Consider the following 19,290-nt stretch of genomic DNA (forward strand, 5'->3'; position numbering starts at 1 on the left):
GTAGTTGTTACAATTAGGTATTTTTCTGCCCTTTTTTCCTTTTACTTTCTGTCTTATCTGGCATTTGTGTTTTCTCATAATGAATGTTACCAACTACTGGTTATTCCAAATAAAAATGAAGGCTTCTTTCTATGAAAATTAGTGATCATGTGATTAGAAATCTGCCCTGATCATGCAGCTTTAGACTAGATTGAAATCAGATCTTGTATCATGATCAGGGTTCGGATCTGTATTATATTCTCATTATTATGATCAATGTTATATTTCCAGCTTCATATTGCAGATAAATATTCTACTAGAAGTCTGCATGAACAGAATTTAACATTTTACTGCTGTGCAGCAGAATAACTTTGAGCAGAAGGTGGACAAGATAAAATTGGTGAAAGTTCGCAAGATATTCGCAGATTCCAGTCTCAATAATTCATGATAAACGCTTGAAACTGAAAATAACTAGAAAGATATTTTAAAAGAATAAAGATAGTTTTGTTTAATTATTTTTTAAGTAGAATTAAACGGAACGACAGCAGAGAGACAGCTGCCAAGGGACCGTTTACAAAGTGCATTTCTGAGAAAAAGTAAACAATAATAATAGCAATAATAATAATAATGCCTCAAAAACAAAAAAATATATAATAAATGGCTACATAGATATGAGCTAATCATGAATATTCACCATTTTGATTATTATGAAGAAAGATTTTAAACTTTTAGAATTTTTAATAGAGAAAATAATTACATACGTTCAAAAAGTTTATTATTTCTAAAGTGACTAATGCTACAGTCACCAAACTTTCTTATATAACTAATCATCTCCTATTTTTTTCAACTAGATTTTAATTAATTTGTTAATAGTTAACTATTTTTACTTGATTATTTACAGAAATACTCAGGTTCAGGGGTAAAGAAGGTGAATAAAATAAAAATAGGGGACAACCTATCCGATTTTTTTTTACATTTATTCCTTTTTTTAAATATTTTATAAAAGTATCAAACCAGGACTCAGTATGAGCAGATTCTTCAATTAAATTGACCCTGAATAGCTTTGGGTCAAAAAGGCTGACCGAAACATCCCTAATTGATATATTTGTCTAACCCTATTCCTGTAATTGTCACAAAAAAGAAAGAAAAGAACTGATTTGTCTGATTGTAAACCTTATGCTCCCTGTATTTATATCACCGCTTTCTGAGCACCGAACCACTTCCATAAAAAACACACATACTGGCCTAATATTAGCCACTTTGTTGGGGTGTAACAAATTGAGGCGTGTGAGGGTGTCAGGATGTGCTGGTGCTGCTTCGTACCTGTGAGCACTGATTCAACTAAAAGGATAAATAGCCTTAGCCCCCTTGTTTCTTCAGCAGTAATGGGGTCACACAAAGGGGACAGAATCAGGCTGCCACACACTTGTTACACCGAAGTCACTGATAACCTGCAGCAGCAATGACAGTTTTAAAGTAACAGCCCTAAAGGAGGCCTCACCTCTAAACTACTTACATCTATTCTTTATGCTCACAGCTACTGTACATCCATTATGCATATGCTGACAAACGTGTTTTTATGAGGATTTGTGCCTCGCTGCATAAATTCACAAGAGTGCCCTTGTTGTGTAGCTAGCTCTTTTGTCCCCAAAACATCCTGCAGACTCAAACGGTTTCAAATCAAACATTTTCTTGAGCTTCTGCTCCAGCTGCTTCAAACGTTTCAGCAGACGTCTGTTTCAGTGCCGCGTGACGGGAGTGTGTGACATGAAATAAAATTAGCTGTGTTTCCTGTTTATCTGATCCACAACCCTAAAAAATAAAAGAAAAGAAAAAAAGATAACATGTAAAATAAAACTCCCTTAATTAATGTTATTAAGTGGATTGTTAAGCATTAACTAAGCATTAATTAAGCATTAATAATTGCTTTAAGGCATTATGTTGCATTATTAAGCATCCCATTAAATGTCTTACTGTGCAATTAACCAAAGTTTATTACTCAATATTACTTAATGTATTAGTTAACTCTTAAAAAGTTGCATTTTTTAAGGTATTTGGCATTTTGCATACATTATTAAGCATTAAACAATTAGATTCCAGCTTACCCCTATAGTGCCTCAAGTAATGAATTACTTTGGTTGTTGATTTGGTGTAAAAAAAAAACAGCATTTTGTTACTGTTTTGTGATAAATGTTGTTGAAGCCAACAATAAGAATGCCAACTCAAGGTCTGATAACTAAATATATAACTTGGAGGATAAGATGGACAATATGCCTTCAAACATACAAATCAAATTTGTAAGTGCTGCACATTAATTCTATTTATTAAAAGTTAGTTTGTGTTTTTGGTCCAATACAGTAACAATAAGGCATTTTTATTTATCTGCACACATAAAACATAAACAAAATTGATTGGCCCACGAACAGATCTGACTGCAATTGGGGAATAATGCAATGTTAAAGAAAACATTTTTTTTTTTTTTTTAACAAATTATACAATAAAAAACTGTGATTTTTTTTGCCATCTTTGCTGTTATTTCCATGTTATCTTTTCACATGGAGGTGATGTCATAATTGTTTTTGTTACAGAGCAGACATAAAATATTTAAACTAATTACCGAAGTTTTTATTCTTAAATATTTAGTTTATATCACAATTCATACTGTTAGATTTTATCTAACATTTTCCATAAGGTCATTTTTTATAAGGTCATGTCTTTCTCTAAACCTGTGAGGAAGCTAAAACTTTCTCAGACATTAAAAGTATTCCTCTCTTGGATCAGCTGATCGCTCAGAAGTGCTAGTATGTGTGATGATACCTTCCAGTCTCAGAAACGTTGGTTTGAACGACTGATTTCAATGGAAGAGTCCATACCTCTGGGTCCAAAACTCTCATGTTCGTGTGGCTATGCAAGTTTTTAAGTCAGTTTTCAGGCTCTAGATACAAAATGCTCGGAGATTGAATGTGCGTCGAAAGTTAAACCAAGACGCCAAGTCTTCCATGTATCGGAATAGAGCTGTGAAGGAAAAAGCCTGGAGCAAAATTCACAAGATTTGCACCATTTTGACATTTCACACTTTGTTTCTTTGTTGATATACTGTAAGTTCCACTTAACTTAACATGAATCTATATACATACAGGAAACAAATAAATGGCTTTAACTTAATAGAATTACTTGTCAAAGGACTACCTAAAATCTTTGAGTTGAGCACCAACAATCTGAGGTCATTGCAGATGGAAAACTATGACAGCTTTGAGACAGTTTGTCCAAGAACAGCAGATGAGTTGCAAATGAGAAGAACGGGGTCACACACTGGGAAGTGAAGCAGCATGAAATAGAGGTTTGTAAATCCTATACAGCCATGAGCTGACTGTACGATTAAACACCAGCTAAAAGTTTAATGATGCCCACTGGGAGAAGGTGCATGAATTTTCATGTCGAAGCATTTGTATTTTATATGGACTGACAGCCTGACTAAAATATACAAAGAGACTGCAAGGCTAATCCACAATGTAAATGATTTCCACTCCCAAGCGTTCAAAAAGAAATTAAACGGTTCTCACTTGGTACTCTGTTGATGGCTTTCAGTGGCCGAAGAACCCGCACCGTCCGAATGGCTGACAGATTGATGTTCTGCAGGTCCAGTGAGTACTCCACCATCCTGAATGAGGAGAAGATTCAAATTAACTTCATGTCTGGAATATTTTACACTTGAATGGTAAATGGTGTATCCATGAGCGTGTGAATGGGTGTGTAAAGGGCTTTGAACCTTCAAAGAAGGTAGAAAAGTGCTATATAAGTACATTATACGCCAATTACCATACTTCTATAGCACTTTATTACCTTCTTTGAAGGCCCAAAGAGCTTTACAGTCATAGTCCCACATTCACACACGTGGGGCCCCATATGGTGGCCCCACGTGTGTTTGGTTTGCCCACGTTAGCTTAAGTGGGCTCCCTCTGCTAGCCAGCCCGGTAGCTAGCGTAGCAAGCTTTGCTGCCCGGGGCCCGACAGAGATGGCAGGCTCAACCTCCTGTGGAGCCAAGATGGGACCACCACGGAAACTGTGGACAAACCCAATTGGGGCCCACATTTTCAGCCCACTTTTAAACCATGTGGGGCCTACTTGGCCTTGCTGGCTGGGAGCAGCGTGGGGTTCAGTATTTTGCCCCACGGACACTTTGACATATCACCAGTGGGCAAGGCAGGAACCAATCTTCAAATCAGAGGTTGACCACTCTACCTCTGCACCATGCCCCCCACCAACTAATGCAGGATTGTCTGGATTTTTTAATTTACTTTAATTTTTTTTTTTTAGTATTTTTTTTTTTTAATAAAAAAAACATTATTTATTTTTAATAAATTATTTTTAAAGATACCTATAAATATGTATTTTTTAATGTATTTATATAATTTTTAACAGCTGCTAACTTTTAGTAAATAAGGCCCCAAAGCGTTGCCTGCAGGTCACTATGCCTCAGTCTTGGCATCAGTTAGCAAGTCAATTCCACAGAGTGGCTAAGCTGTTTGTGCCCCCAAACCACTTTCACAGTGCAGCAGCCATGGTTTCCACATGTGCATGTGTCTGTGAAAGCAGTGCGTCAGCGTCACTGGTACACACAGCTGCAATCAAAAGCGCAGAGAGAGCTCAAGCGACTGAAAGGGCTCCACTTTTTTTGGTGCAACAAATGAATGAATGAAAACAACAGCGTATGAGCGTTTGTGCAAGTAAATATTGTGCATTATGCTGTGAGCATTGAGTGTGCGCACGCCTTTTTACAGCCCTGGGCTTCAGTGGTGTCGAGACAGTGCGATGCAAACCCACTGCACCGCTGTCAAAAGCTAAGAACGCCCAAAGCTCCTCTGTTGGCTTTGGAAGAATGAGCTCAGCTCTTTGTTTCTCGCATAGAAACACTTATGAACCATGTCATTTACTATAATGTGACACTTTATCGATCCCACAGGAATCTGCCCTTCAAGCAGTGCAGGGTCACTGATATATTAACTGCCAAGCTCATGTTCCAGTAGGATTAGCTTGTGCAACAAGGTCTGAACAAATCTTTAGTCAACACAAAACCTTTCAAACCCAAAAGCAATTTATTCATGTAGTGGAGGCATGTAACACCTGGATCAAACCTGGAGGTGAAATCTCTTTTCTCACATGCATCAACAGTTTCATATCTTTTGTCCTTAAAGCTCATGGGCCCAATGGTTGAAAGAATCCATTTTTGCAAGGATGTAGAGACCAATTTTCTCTCCCTGCCTCCACTGAAGGTGCAGAAATGCCACAAAGCACCTTGATGAAAATGTCAAAGTATAAAGAAGAACACAGGCAGTTGTTTTGGGACCGGGCGGTTTTAGGCTGGCACAGGTGATTTTAGAACAACATGCCTCGAAAACAAAAAATCATCCCAAGTTCAGTTAATTCAGGCCGCTGGGAGACTTAACTGAAACTTTACAAGTCCAAAAGAAACAACTGAAACATCCCTTAGACGTGAAATCCTGAGTAAAAAAAGCGATTTGCTCGCTCTACCTGATGGGTTAACTACCCCTGAAGTGCAAATCACGTCAACAAAGCAACATATTAGATCACTACGACCACTAAAAAAACACAACAAATAATACAAACTTCCCAGAAAATAAAATACATTTCCAGAAATTTAAATGAAATGAAACAGAATAAGAAACCAGAAAATGAAGATATTATGGAATATCACTGATTGGAGGATGATGATGTCTGAGTTTGAAAAAAGAAGGGAAGTCAGACTGTATTAATTCTCTTCACAGTAAATCTAGAACTTTTTTTTTTAAGATGCTACACGTTAGCCACATTAGCACATTCATAATACCGGTAACTCTAAACCTTATAAAACAGGGTTCAATGGCGGACTGGAGTCCTGGATCTGAACCCAGATGTTGGGTCATGCGGACCCAACATCTGGGTCCGAATCCTAACCCAGATGTTGGGTCATTTATGGAGACAGTTGTTTCTGTGCACCAAACCGCTCTGCATAATCTGTGGCGACAGATTGGTGAATGTTTCACATAATGTCACAATAATAAAGTTACAGGCAAGAGGGATTCGTATTTATTTTAATTATTAGAAAATAACAGTTTTTGAGGATTGTGTGATTTTAGTTTTGCTTTATTTATTCATCACATCTCAAAAGTCCAAATTAAATCATAAAGTTTACATTTAAAAACATTTCAAAGAGAATGAAGAGTCAATCAAATAAAGATGAACCTGCTCAGGATGTTTCTGAATGGAGGAAACTTGCAAAATGGACATTTAGGAATTTTACCAACAGAAAGGTTGAATTAGGCAGGAATCGGTTCAGATAATGCAACCCAGATAGACTGAAAAACATGTTTTCAGATGTACATTCTTCTTGGAAGGTGGCACCAATTCTTGGCCACTTAAAAATATATATTACACTGAATATTTAGACTTTTTCTTCTGAACCTTAACTTCTAAAAGTTTTTACTAACTGGACCTCTTTAAATTTTAGTTGAAGACTCCCGTTACAAAATCATTAACCCATAAAACAGACTGATACAGTTAAATTAAAGATTACTGTGACTACGCTAACTCCTAGAGCTGTCAGTAACATGTAAAAAAAACAAATTCCAACATCTCTTTACATCAGCCATGTTAGCGTACTAACAATAATACCCAACCTCTATACCAACACGTCAAAAACAGACTGATAACCGCTAAAATAAATGTTACTGTCAGTAGGCTAACTCCCAACCTTTTTAGTAACGCATAAAAAAGGGCTGTCTGAATTCCTTCACCCCTCTTTAACTACAATAAAACAGTGCCAGACTAGTTCCCTGGATCATAAAAGCACTTCATACACCATGCTCACTACTTTTTTTTTTTAACGCAGATTTCACGAAGTGAAAACCAAAGCGATTCAAGTATTTTACAAATCCACTGTTTTATGATGAATTTTTACTTAAAGAAAATTAAAAAAACCTTTAAAAGAATTTTTGTCACAAAAATGTTTCAATTATAATGTATTGTGGTCCACATCCTGAAATCCTGTGAACATCGATGCATAGTGGCTTATTGCAAAGAATTCTGGGAAATTTCCAGGGCACTAGATTTTGTAATTATTGGTTGTCTGAATTCCCACATTAATCCCTAAATACTAAAAAACTATTGCAGGATTATACTGCCCTGGTTTTAAAAAGTAATTCAGACACAATGCACACTACTTATTTTTCTTTCCAAGAGCAGATATCATCTCACCTTTTTCACAAAGTGAAAATCTAATCAATACGAAAATTTCACAACATCTATTTACAAATCCACTTTGTTCTGATGATGAAAATGTGGATGTTTTATTTAAAAATTACATTTAAGCACATTTGTTTTTTGCTAAAAGTGTTCAAACGCAATGTATTATGGTCTAAATTTTATCTAATGTATCTTACGTTTTTAACTAATGTTTTAAATGTCTTTTTTGTTCCGTACATTGCGTTCAACAGCAAATGAATGAAAAGCACTTTATAAATAAAGTGAAAGATTGATTGATGTTTGCTAATTAGTGAGCATTAATTCACACTGATTTCTCACAAAGGTTTCAGGGAAATTTGTAGAGTATTCAATTTTGGAATTGTAGATTCGAACAGCACTACACAATGTCAAATGCTCTATAACGTATGCTATGTAGTAAATATAAGGAATTTGGGCAAAACCTCAGTCTGACACAGATAACTTACACATTAATGTATTCACAATATGCTTATGTGGTCAACATTGTTTTCAACACACAAGAAACAATATTTGTTTGCAACCTGTCAGTAAATAGTAAATACGACTAGAATAAATCCATAAATAAAGAGCTCTGGATTATAAACCACTTTTTTTTTTAAATTAGGGCTTTTAGATGTGCCTTATAATGTGGATTTTTTTGAACTTATAAAGGGATTTGGCAAAACTAAAGAGAAGATAACTACAGAGAGACTTCAGCTGCATCTTTGGATGGCAGTCTGAGTGAGACTGACACATGAAAAAGGAAGTAAGAGTGGGAGGCGTTTTGAGGAGGAGGGTAACAGACAAGAAGCTCATCCCAGATTATCAGCTGCTTTTTGACCTGGCACTACAGGCTGTGTCCTCTGTGATTAACCAGGACACTAATTTAATATATTCTGCAGACAGAACAACAAAGACAGAGGTGTTCACACACCAACAAACACAGATGAATATTAACTTGACTCTAAAGGTATAAGCTGACAGACAGTGATACCCGTATAGCACTGCTGTGCAATACAAACAAACAGCCAAAGAGAGAAAATCCACACATCCACTAGGGATAAACTGATTCCGCTTAAATGAAGATGAATGTCCCTTCACCTAGCCTGGAAAGTCTGCAGCTCTTTGTTTTCTGCTATTATTCCAGCCCATATTCCTATCCATCTCCCCGTCTTCCTCTCCCACAAACCCACTCGCACACACCTCAGAGGACGTGACCTCTACTTCTGCTTGTAAAACACTAATCCTTTCCTAACCTCACTCTGGAGAATACCTAACCTCACTCTAGAAGTCCCTATGCTAGAATGTAGTAGCTATTTAAGTTTAAAAGGAGCTCCTTTTCAGGTTGAGTCCACCGATTGGTCCTTACAAAAAAGGCGGTAATGCATTCATGTAGACATGCTTTATCACCCGTGTCTGATTGGCTCATTCCTCATTGGCTGTAGCAGGTGTTTGAGCAGATGTGTTTGCATTAGCCTCCCATGATAACAGCCATAAGAAGCCAATGTGATTATGCAACAATTCATTCTCCTTCCACATTTTAGACACTGTCCCTCAAACCAGTATACTGACCACATGCAATTTTACTTTTAAAAGTATTTGTGTTTAACTATGTAAAGAAGTTAAATAACACCTTTAAGGAAAAATTGGGTTTTTATTGACGTTTATATAAATGTGATTTTTTTTTATACATTTTTGTTAATAATTTATCTTAAAAAATTACTTGCAGTCAGTCTTATTGTAATTGAGGAATTCCTGGTATTTCAAGGATCATTCTACACATGAAGAAGCGCCACAGAGACTAAAATGACGATCCTGCTTACCCTGCCATGACAATGAAGAAGTCTAGCCTGTTCCACGTGTCTCCCAGGTAGCAGCGACGGCCAAAAATCCCAAGAGCCACCATTTTTATTACCATCTCCAACGCAAAGAAGATGTAGATGAATGCATCGAAGGCCTGGAACCAGAGAAAAGGGAGCAAAGATGAAGAAAAGTAAGCACAAGATGCAAATACATTTGTCTTTTTACTTTTTTCTTGGAAGCAAAAACTTGTGTAAAGCAGTTTTTATATTGTTTAAAAGAAACCCATTTTCCTTGATGAAACCTGAAGACTGCAGCTGTGTGTCTGTGTGTGTTTGTGTGGTGAACTTTCAAAGGCAGTTTCAACACTTTAGGTTCAACAGGCTCAAACCTCAGCAGATTTGCCCCAAAGCTCACAGAAACTGTCACCTTAGCTCTTTTCAAACCAACTTCCCCTGGAATCACAAAGGACTATCTCATAACGCACAAACACATTGATGAATGATTTTCCACACTGACGCATTTGAAATATTTATGCTTATGAAATCACTGGTGGTTAATTACAAAGATATATTAATGATGAAAGCAGAATGACTCATGCAAATATATATACAACTATTCTGCTTAATGCTTCATGAACACTAAGCTTTGCTCCTGTGTTAGACAAAGTTCCAAAATTTGATTTTTATCAAGTACGAGTAACCAATTAATTTTATTGATAATCATTTGATCAAGTAAAAATACTGATAAATCTAACTATTTAAGATGAATAAAATGACAAAAAATAAGTTCAACATTAATAAGTATATATACATACATATATATATATATACACACACACACAGTGGGGCAAGAAAGTATTAGGTCAGCCACAAAGTGTGTAAGTTCAGCCACTTAAAAAGTTGAAAGAAACCTGTAATTTGTATCACAGGTATATCTCAACTATGAGAGACAAAAAGAGAAAAAGAAAATCTGAAAATCACATTGTATTATTTTTAAATAATTTATTTGCAAATTTTGGGGGGAAATAAGTATTTGATCAATAACAAAAGTTAATCTCAATACTTTGTTCTGTATCCTTTTTTGGCAATGACAACAGTCACACATTTTCTGTAAGTCTTCTCAGTATTTTTAGATTCAGTCTTCCCTGCCTGGTGCAGGTCAACAATGTTGTTTCTGGTGTCCTTAGACAGCTCTTTGGTCTTGGTCATAGTAAAGTTTGGAGTGTGACTGTTGGAGGTTGCGAACAGGAGTTTTTGATATAGATAACAAGTTCAAACAGGTGTCATTGATACAGGTAATGAGTGGAGAACAGAGGATCCTCTTACAGAAGAAGTTATAGTATCTTTCAACCATAATTTATAAATAATTAATAATAAATTATAAAAAAAATAAGAATGTGATTTTTTAGCTTTTTTTCTTATTTTGCCTGTCATAGTTGAGGTTTATCTATAATGAAAATTACAGGCCTCTCTAATCAAGAACTTAATTAATGGTGGCGGACGAAATACTTTTTTGCCCCACTGTATATATTGACACAGACATTGACATATGTGTATAATATGTCCAGACAATGTATGTGAAAAAGAGTCTTTAAAGACCCTCTCAGATGAAAATGATTTTTTTAGGGTGTTCTTGTAGCATTTTCCAATGATAGATGACATATTATTATTATTATTATTATTTCTTTATTCAAATTGTTGTGAATCCACAGACAAAAAAATGTAGTTTGAAAAAGTTCCTTGCTCTGCTTTATTGTCATGCATCCATAACAGATTACTAGCTCTTTGTGTGCATAGTTTTTTGGATTTTGGCAAAAACAAACTGCAAAATCATAATTAAAAGATCCACCTTAAACGATTATTGGAGTAGATGTTAACCTGAAAGCTTGTAGTATAGTGGTGAAACACTAAAAACAGGGAAAGGTTGCATTATCACTTGACAAACAGTCACATCTTCCCTTATTTTCTTTTTTAAAATTGTAAACTGATGTTTACAGAATTTAGCTGTGCATAGACACATACACGTGGTATATAAGTCCCTCTAAGGGGAATCCAGAATCATCTACGGAAAAAAGGATATGATTTTGATCAAGCTAACTTCATTTGTTAGGAAGTAGTATATTGCCAAAAAATGTTACTGGTCAATAAACATATTTTACAGCACATTAAATGACTTGCTACATTTAATATCAAATATTTTTGGTTTTTTTTATGTGTGCATGTGTTCATGAATGAAACTGAATGAATAAGACTGTTTTTGGCACTTGTGAAAGCTTTGCTTCTTGTATGGAGTCTACAGGCGTGACTTTTCCTTGGAATGCAGCTAAAGCCAGTGCTGCCATCATTCCACCACCAGCTTACACACAAACCTCTCCTCAGTTTGCACACAACTGTTGGAAATCATGAGAAAACCAATCTTGCACGTGGTTAAAAAGATGTTTCGATAAATAATGCAGTCGGCACGCTTCATTTGTGTTTTGACATCAGCTGCACCTGTCAGGTCCGTGTCGTCGTCTGCTCTCAGGGAAAGGTGAATGAATTCATCTTAGCTATGTGTCACTGCTGCAAGCTTCCTCTTCAGTCAACCTTTCAGGATTCATCATCGCGGTGATTTGTAAGGAGGTGGAGGAAGTCTCGTGATGGGAGGTTCATGATTTGATGGTTAAAGTGGTGAGGCTACTTTATATGCTGTCATTGCACCACTTATTTAGCAAGAGGAGAGGACGTGGTTAAGTGGGTTATGGAGGCTGTGATGGCGGATCGTTTCAGAAATAAATTATGGATCTTACTTTTCATGTGATGGACAAAATTAGCTAAGAATGCCCCAAGGAGAAACTTGATCACAAATGGGGCGGGAAAAAGAATAACAGACTCAATGATTAAAAAGTGCAGGTTTCTGAGTATATGAAAGTGTTTTTTAATAACATTATGCATATTTAATTTTTTGAATAAACCTTAGTTTTGCAATTCTAAATGTTAACATTTATGGAGCGTTGTTTGTGTGTCTTAAGAGCCACTCCAATGAAAATTGTATTTTTTATTGTGTTTGACATCTTCTTGTAACATTTTTCTCATAATAGAGGATAAAGAAAGCTAAGCTTAAAATTGCATCTCTGAGTATTTCTTTAATGGTCTCCTAATCATGATTTAAAGACCATTGGGAACTGTGGCTAAGACATTAAGATCCATGAGGAAACAGTTTGATTGAACAGAGCAAGGGCAAGACATAAACGGCGTTGAAAGGAAGGTAATGGTCAAAAACACAGAGGCGAGGCAGAGGAACGCATAAACAGGCGTGGGTCAAAAACACGGCGACTCAAACTAGGAAAACGTCTAAGACTGACAGGTAAACACGATCTGGAGTGAGTATAAACGCTGGTGGTTATGATGAGGATAATGATGATCAGCTGTGCTCGGAGAAGACTGAAGTGGTGGCTGATGGGAGTTGCAGTGAGGAAGGTGCTGAAGATGGTTAGTACTCAGGAGAGGGGTCCCTCTGGTGGTCGGAGAAGGACATGGCTGAGTGAGTCCTGATAGGAACGCTTTTACAAAAGATCAAAAGATGAGTGGAGTGGAACCTTAAAATACAGGTTTTCTACTTTTAGTTCTTCTTGCTACCACAACTGCCACCGTGCGATGGGGAGGCATTGGCTGAATCTTTGAGATTCAATTCCACCATCCCCATCACAAAACAAACAAAAAAAACGTTGGGATGGTTATGAACGTAGACGACAGCAGTCAGGAGTTGGGGATGACGCCATTGCAAAATTAGGTGACAGCAGGGATTGCTGGCCAGCACCAGCTCTGATTGGACGAGGTGTAAATATCAGATTTTGAGCTCACATTATAATCTTGTCAATTTACAAATTAGACATTTTTTAGACAACATACCTTCGTATTCTTGTCAGTATTGGCTGCAGTTTATCAATATGCAGGTCTCAAAGTCACTGTGGAGCTATCAACGCTGTGATGAGTTTTGTGCAGCGTCAATACTGTCTCCCATTCTAGCGAGATTGCCAGATTGACGATTGGTCATCGCCGGGCCCAATTTAACAACCCTGTCGAGTGCTCATGCTGCTACTGATTTCTACAGTGGTGCGGCAGCAAAGGGGCAGAGGGTTGTCTGAACAACAGCAGCCTGAAAACCGGCCATTGATCAGACGATTTTGGGGACCATGGAGACCCTTTTCATGAGTTAATTATCGCGCTGCTGCTTTCCTGCCATCCGCCTGTCACTGGACTGCCACAGCGCAACCTCCAAATGTTCCCTGGTGGCCAGTGACTAACGTATAAAAATTGCAAAATTTAAACTTTTTCTTTAAACGTCCATGGCCGCCACACGATGAGTAAAATGGAACTACCTCAGGCCACCTGTCGAATTTGCTCAAAAACTTGCATTTAGGTAGCTACGTGGAGGCATTTTGGGATATGACTTAGCATTTACTTTCTTCTATCTTAACAAATATAGTTTTTCTCTCAATTGGAAGACTTAACCACATTTTCAGACTTGTCAGTGATTCATTTTATTTATTTATTTTTTTTTAGTAGAGTATTTTTGGAGACTGTGAATGTAAATCCCAGATTCCATTAATTCCTCTCAACAGTCGGCAGGTGTTACAGCCTGCGCCTTTGCCCCTTCCACATCTAAATGCAATTACAGCACAGTTGCAACACATTCACACACTAATTTCTGCAACTGCTTTCCAGATAGATTCCAGTCCAGACCATCACTAAGTGCTTCAAATGACTTGTTTTTTTTCTCTTTTACTGTGTGCATTCTCACAAGTTACCTTAATCCCGATCTCTTTTAAACAAACAAATAACAATGAAATGAACAAACTCCTCTATGTTCAGAGCTTATTGCTGTATTTGTGTCATATTTATCTGTTAATGGCTTTTATTTAGGAAAATTTAATGAGTCCAAATGCTGCGTTCACGTTCAGCCTGCAGGCTGGCTCATCCGTTCACTAGCGCTGTGCTTAATAAAAGGCTATACAGATGCCTTTAAGGGACTGTGTTAACTGTACACTTTCTGTCCTCAAAATCCCTCTTGTTTCTATTAGCAACCACCAGAAGTGGAGTTGTTGCATTACCTGGGGAGTCGGTGTGCTCATTAGAGAGACAAAAGGCAAAGGAAGCAGAGAAAGAGTTTGGTCTGATGGGGGAAGGAGGAGCAAAGATGACATTACAAAGTAGAGGGGAGGGGTGGGAGCATGAAACGAGATGGAGAGCTGTGTCGGAGTCGTCATGAGCGCTTCAAAATCTGCAGAACAGAAGGAATCGGACTGGACGAACAGGCGTTTCTGCTAGGAGTGTACTGGCAAGAATCTGGCAACACGATATGTATCACGATACACGTGTCATGATACGATACGTATCATGATTTATCCCAAGACATTGCCAGATGATATTTTACTTTTTTTTAAATTATGACTAAATAATTCTGTAACTATTAATACATTTTTCACATAAGTAAAATTGTAAAATACATGTCATTTAATGATCAGAACATGAAGCACTGGAACTGTATCTCATTAACATGTTGCTTTTACTCAAGCAAATTCAAGGAGCTTCTCTTTTGCTAATTTAGGAAATATTTAAATGGAAAACAAAAGTAAGACTGAACTACGTTTGCTTATAAATAGTTAATTGAAATTTGCTTTGGCAGTGTGTTAAATCAATACAAGTATCACCTCGTAAAGTATTGCAATATTTCACTGAATCGATATTTTCTTACACCAGTTTCTGCAGCAAAAATACTTTTTTTTCATATTATGATAATGTGGGGTAGGCAATGAGGTGTGACACTACAACAGATACAGTGGAAAGACTCTCAACATCTCTGGACATTCAAAACTTTAAGCTGAATAAATCAGCTTCCTTTGTCACAACTAACACGGCCTTTGATAAAATCCATCTAAATACAGGAACACACAACAGCAGAGATCACCAAATCGATATCGCACTGCTCACATTATAGTAATGACAGACAAATATTTTCAAATCTGATCATTATAATTGTACACGTGCCCTTCATCTTCATCATAAACCTTAGTGGAATCAATGCAGAGCAGTCAGTAATCATTTGTTTTTTTCCTTGCCAGTGATGATCAGGCGTGCGATCAATCATCTCCAAAACCAATAACACAAGCACATAAAGAATGAAGTCCCTCTCTAAAATTAGATGCACTGTGTACCATTATATGAACGGCTCTAATTAAAGAAGCAGCCAGCTGAATGCAGATGGCAGCTGTGGAACATTCTCCACACAATTGCACGTAAATGCTTTTGGACCTTATTTATGCTCGTAAGCAGAGCATAACATTAGAATTAGCCATAAATGGCAGAGAAATCAGGGCTACACCCTGCTGGTGTCGGCTTTGCCGACTGTGGAGTTTTTGATCATTTACAACCCGAATTCAGCTCCTCTTCTCCTGAGGTGTCAAAAAAAAAAACATGCACACAATGCAGCTCTGCAAGACTTTATTAATGCAAACTGAGTCCCAATTCCCCTGTCAGAGAGCTGCAGAAAATATAAACATTGCAGAGAGGAAAGAATTCTATCCTAAGTGTGTGCAGCACAGTGTGAAGAATGATCCCAAAGTGAGGAATGAGGTTTTCTTTTCACCGCCTGCTTTGTTGTGTCTCTTTTTCAGTTCCTCATTGTGATGCTGGTGTCTGCTGTGCAGTGGTTGGGCTTACCTGCAGGATCTGGCAGCGGTCCGAGGTGCAGTCGATGTTCTCGCAGGGCTGGTACATGCCCAACGTCACGCAGTTGAGCAGGATCACCATGATGCTAATCCTCTCGAACCACGTGCTGACAGAAACTGGGGTTAAGGAGTACCCAACGTTGAGGTGGACAAGTCATTTTAACATTTTGCTTTAGGATGACAACAAAATAGGCCGAAAAATAGCCCTCTTAAAAATAGGTCACAGATTTTTACCCCATTGGCAATAATAGGGTAAGAAAATGTCTTACCAAGAATTCATATTTTAAGAAAAAAAAAGGCATGTTTTTTCAAACTAAGATTTTTTTTTTTCTTAATAGAATTATTTTTCTTGTAAGACAAAAAAACTAGAAAAGTTACATTATCTGTGATAATGCTAGAGTGAATGCTTTTGGCCTAAAGTAGTTGCTGAAAATTCAAAATCAATTTGCAAAATGTTAAATGTGCTAAAAGACTGGATTTTTTGTTAAAGAACTATGAAAGAGCGCTGAAGTTTACCTAGATTTTGGAAAGATTTGTAATAAAATTGCTTAAAAATCCCTAATACATGCCAATTTTGCAAAAATATTTAGAGTGCTTCTTAAATATGAGCAAAACTCCAAAAGAGCCTAAAATTCCTCAGTAAAATAAAATTGTCAAAAACTGTTGCTAAAACAGAAGCAAAACTATAAATCCGCCTATAAAAACCTCATTGGATAACAAATTAGTCAGATACGTTAGTATGTTGCTAAAATATTAGCTAAACTCCAAATTGGGTCAAAAAAAAAAAAAAATAAAAAAAAAAAACACTAGATGCCAAATAAGCCAAAAAAAGCTAGCACAGTGCTTAAATACTAGCTGAACTCCTAAATAGCCTTAAATTCCTGAGTAAACTAAATTAGTCAAAAATGTTAGCATGTTTCTAAAATAGAAGCTAAAGTCTAAATTAGCCTATAAAAACCTCATTGGATAACAAATTAGTCAAAAACATTAGCATGTTGCTAAAATATTAGCTAAACTCTAATTTTTTTTTAAATTACTGATTAATAACATAGCCCATGGATATATTTAGAGGCTTGTTGCTAATCTACTTAAAATTTTGAAATTTGAAGACTTTCTCATCCATTTCCTATGGGGCATATTTTGCTCAATATTTAAAAAACTATAACATTTATGAGAACCAAAAATATAAGCAGTAATGTCATGAACAAGCTTGACGTATTAAAACCAAGATGGCTAAAATCGCTGAAAGTGTGATTGAGTTTTGTGTGCTGAAAAACGCACAGAAAGGACCAGGAGGATCAGTGTCTTTTTACTTTCTTTGCAGTGTTTCTGGAAAAATCATTTCTCTAACTTTCCACCAACAACTGCTAGTTTCTAATTCCTCTTGAGTCACTTCCTTTTTTTTTTTTTTTGGTCCTTTTTCATTTAAATCTCTTCTCTCACGCCGTTGCTGCAATTTCCCCAACTCACAGCATTTTCCATGTCCTGTCCCCAGAGATTTTGTCTTTCATTGCCAGGAAATGATAGACAATTTCACCCTCGCCGTGCAAACAAAACACAAACACTTGAAGACGCGGAAAGCTTCGACAGGCGATGAAAAACCCGCCTGCGCTCGTGACCGCGTTGGTGTTTGAGCAGAACATACATATCACAGCACGAGAACCTGCCCCGGGGTTCTGCGCCGGGAAGGAAGTCGACAGGAAAGGCATGAACCTGCAGTGAGAGGAGCCAGACAGAAACAGAGAGAATGGATGTTGGAATTTAAAAAGAAAAAAAACATGTCAGTGTTATTTATGACTCTCAGTGGCTGTAAACAAAGAGGGCACAAAGACATGTCAGTGCACTGTGACCATTTTGAAATGCTCCAGTGAGCCAACAGTGTAGAGAAACTCCAACATTTTTTTCTTCTTTTTCAGCAAAACACAGCTTGTCACACTTCAACGCGTCCCTAAGCCCCAATTTACTGAAGTTAGCAGCATAAATAGCTTTTGCATCATCAGGTGGAAGCGAGTCTGCACTGATGTGAGTACAGTTCCGCCGTCAGACTGACCCTTCCCTCCCCAGGCGCCTGACTCACGTCCAGCTGATTCCAGAGCACTAGCTTATGCACGGTCATGTCACTCCCTAATCACGTTGGGCGGGTGCTAACTGGATCTGACATCGAGGATGCTTTGAGGTGGAAGAAAAGGAGGCATGCTGTTATTGAAGTTCGGCATTTAATTTGATTGTTCTTTTAAAGCTGTTAGACTCAAACCGTTATCCACCCAGAAAGCGTCCTCGCATGACTGAATGCTGCGTCTGAGTCCTTTACTTCCCTTCAGCATCACGTCTGCTTTCCTTCCACCCTTGCTGTCTAGTTTTCTAAGGTTGCTGACAGGACCTCTACTTTTGTTTTTTTTATGATTCCTTCCCTTCTCGTCTTCTCTACATGCCACCATGCATTCCTTAGCCTGTCTTTCTGCCTCACAAAAGATTTAGACAAAAACTCTTTCAGCTTTTTTTTATACCAAGCCTGTCTGTGTCATTTGAAACAATAAAACAGCTTAAAAAAATCAATATTACTGATGAAAATTGTGTTTTTGGTATTTTTAACATGTGCTTATGTCATTTTTTTCATGATGGGCGACACACACATAGCAAATTAAGATTAAATTGCATTCCTAAGTATTTCTTTATTAAAATCATTGTGAATTAGGAGCCGACAAAAACTACTGTTTGAACAAGATCGCATTTGTTATGTCGAAAATCTGCTTGGAAGCCTACTCTACCCCATTCTGATGCATGCACTTGTAGACTAATAGATCCATCTTTGTTTTCTTTGTTAAAATTTTACAACTTGATAGATAAAAGAATATTTGTAGCCATTTTTGTGACGGAACAAGGTTGTGAGGGGCTGTAAGCTAGCAGGAGAGTGTGTAAGCAGATGGGTGACGGGAAGGGGGGGATGGGCTTACTCTGCAGCAGCAATCCCGCCTACAACTCTGAAGCAAATTTCTAATGAACGATTGCCACTTTGCAGAAACTATGTCCTAGAAAAATACTTTTTTTTTTTAAATTTAGGCCTAAAATGGCATAATCTTAATTAAAAGACCACTGGGAACGCTTTTAAAATAGATCAAACAATCAATTTTTCCAGTTTTAACAGCAAAATTAAACTTTTGTAGGTCAAAAATTTGTTTGCAGGAACATGCCACACCCCAAAAGGGGGCGTGGCATGTTCCTGCAAACAAATTTTAACAGTGCTTTAACCTCTAATTGACTAAGCATGTAAGCACACCCATACACTGCAGATAAATCAATAACCACTTAAACAAATGGCATATTAATTTCCAAATGGAGGAATAATCAACATATTTTTTGCTGCCAGTTTTACAGCATTTTCTGAAGATTTATAACCTGCTGAAAAACCAAATGAAAAGTCTTTAAAGCTCAAGGTCAATTTTATTTTCACTTCAATGAACTTGGCTTTTTCTCTTTTGCTGATTTGTTTCATGAACAGTTAAGGCTGGAACAAATCTGGAGACCTGTTCTGACAGAT

General features: G+C 37.1%; 1 protein-coding gene across 4 annotated transcripts in view; it reads right to left on the reverse strand.

Moving 5' to 3' along the window:
• The window catches only part of cacna1ia (calcium voltage-gated channel subunit alpha1 Ia), a 198,932-nt gene that overhangs the window by 79,622 nt on the left and 100,020 nt on the right, over positions 1-19,290 (reverse strand). For all 4 annotated transcript variants that reach the window (XM_036213306.1, XM_036213305.1, XM_036213304.1 and 1 more), the window contains exons 3-5: positions 15,745-15,856; positions 9,064-9,197; positions 3,543-3,640 (exon numbers count right to left, since the gene is read on the reverse strand). In XM_036213306.1, the coding sequence (XP_036069199.1) occupies positions 3,543-3,640; positions 9,064-9,197; positions 15,745-15,856 (344 nt within the window). The remainder of the gene's footprint in view (positions 1-3,542; positions 3,641-9,063; positions 9,198-15,744; positions 15,857-19,290) is intronic.

Source organism: Oryzias melastigma, linkage group LG8, assembly GCF_002922805.2.
Source record: "Oryzias melastigma strain HK-1 linkage group LG8, ASM292280v2, whole genome shotgun sequence".
Classification (NCBI taxonomy): domain Eukaryota; kingdom Metazoa; phylum Chordata; class Actinopteri; order Beloniformes; family Adrianichthyidae; genus Oryzias; species Oryzias melastigma.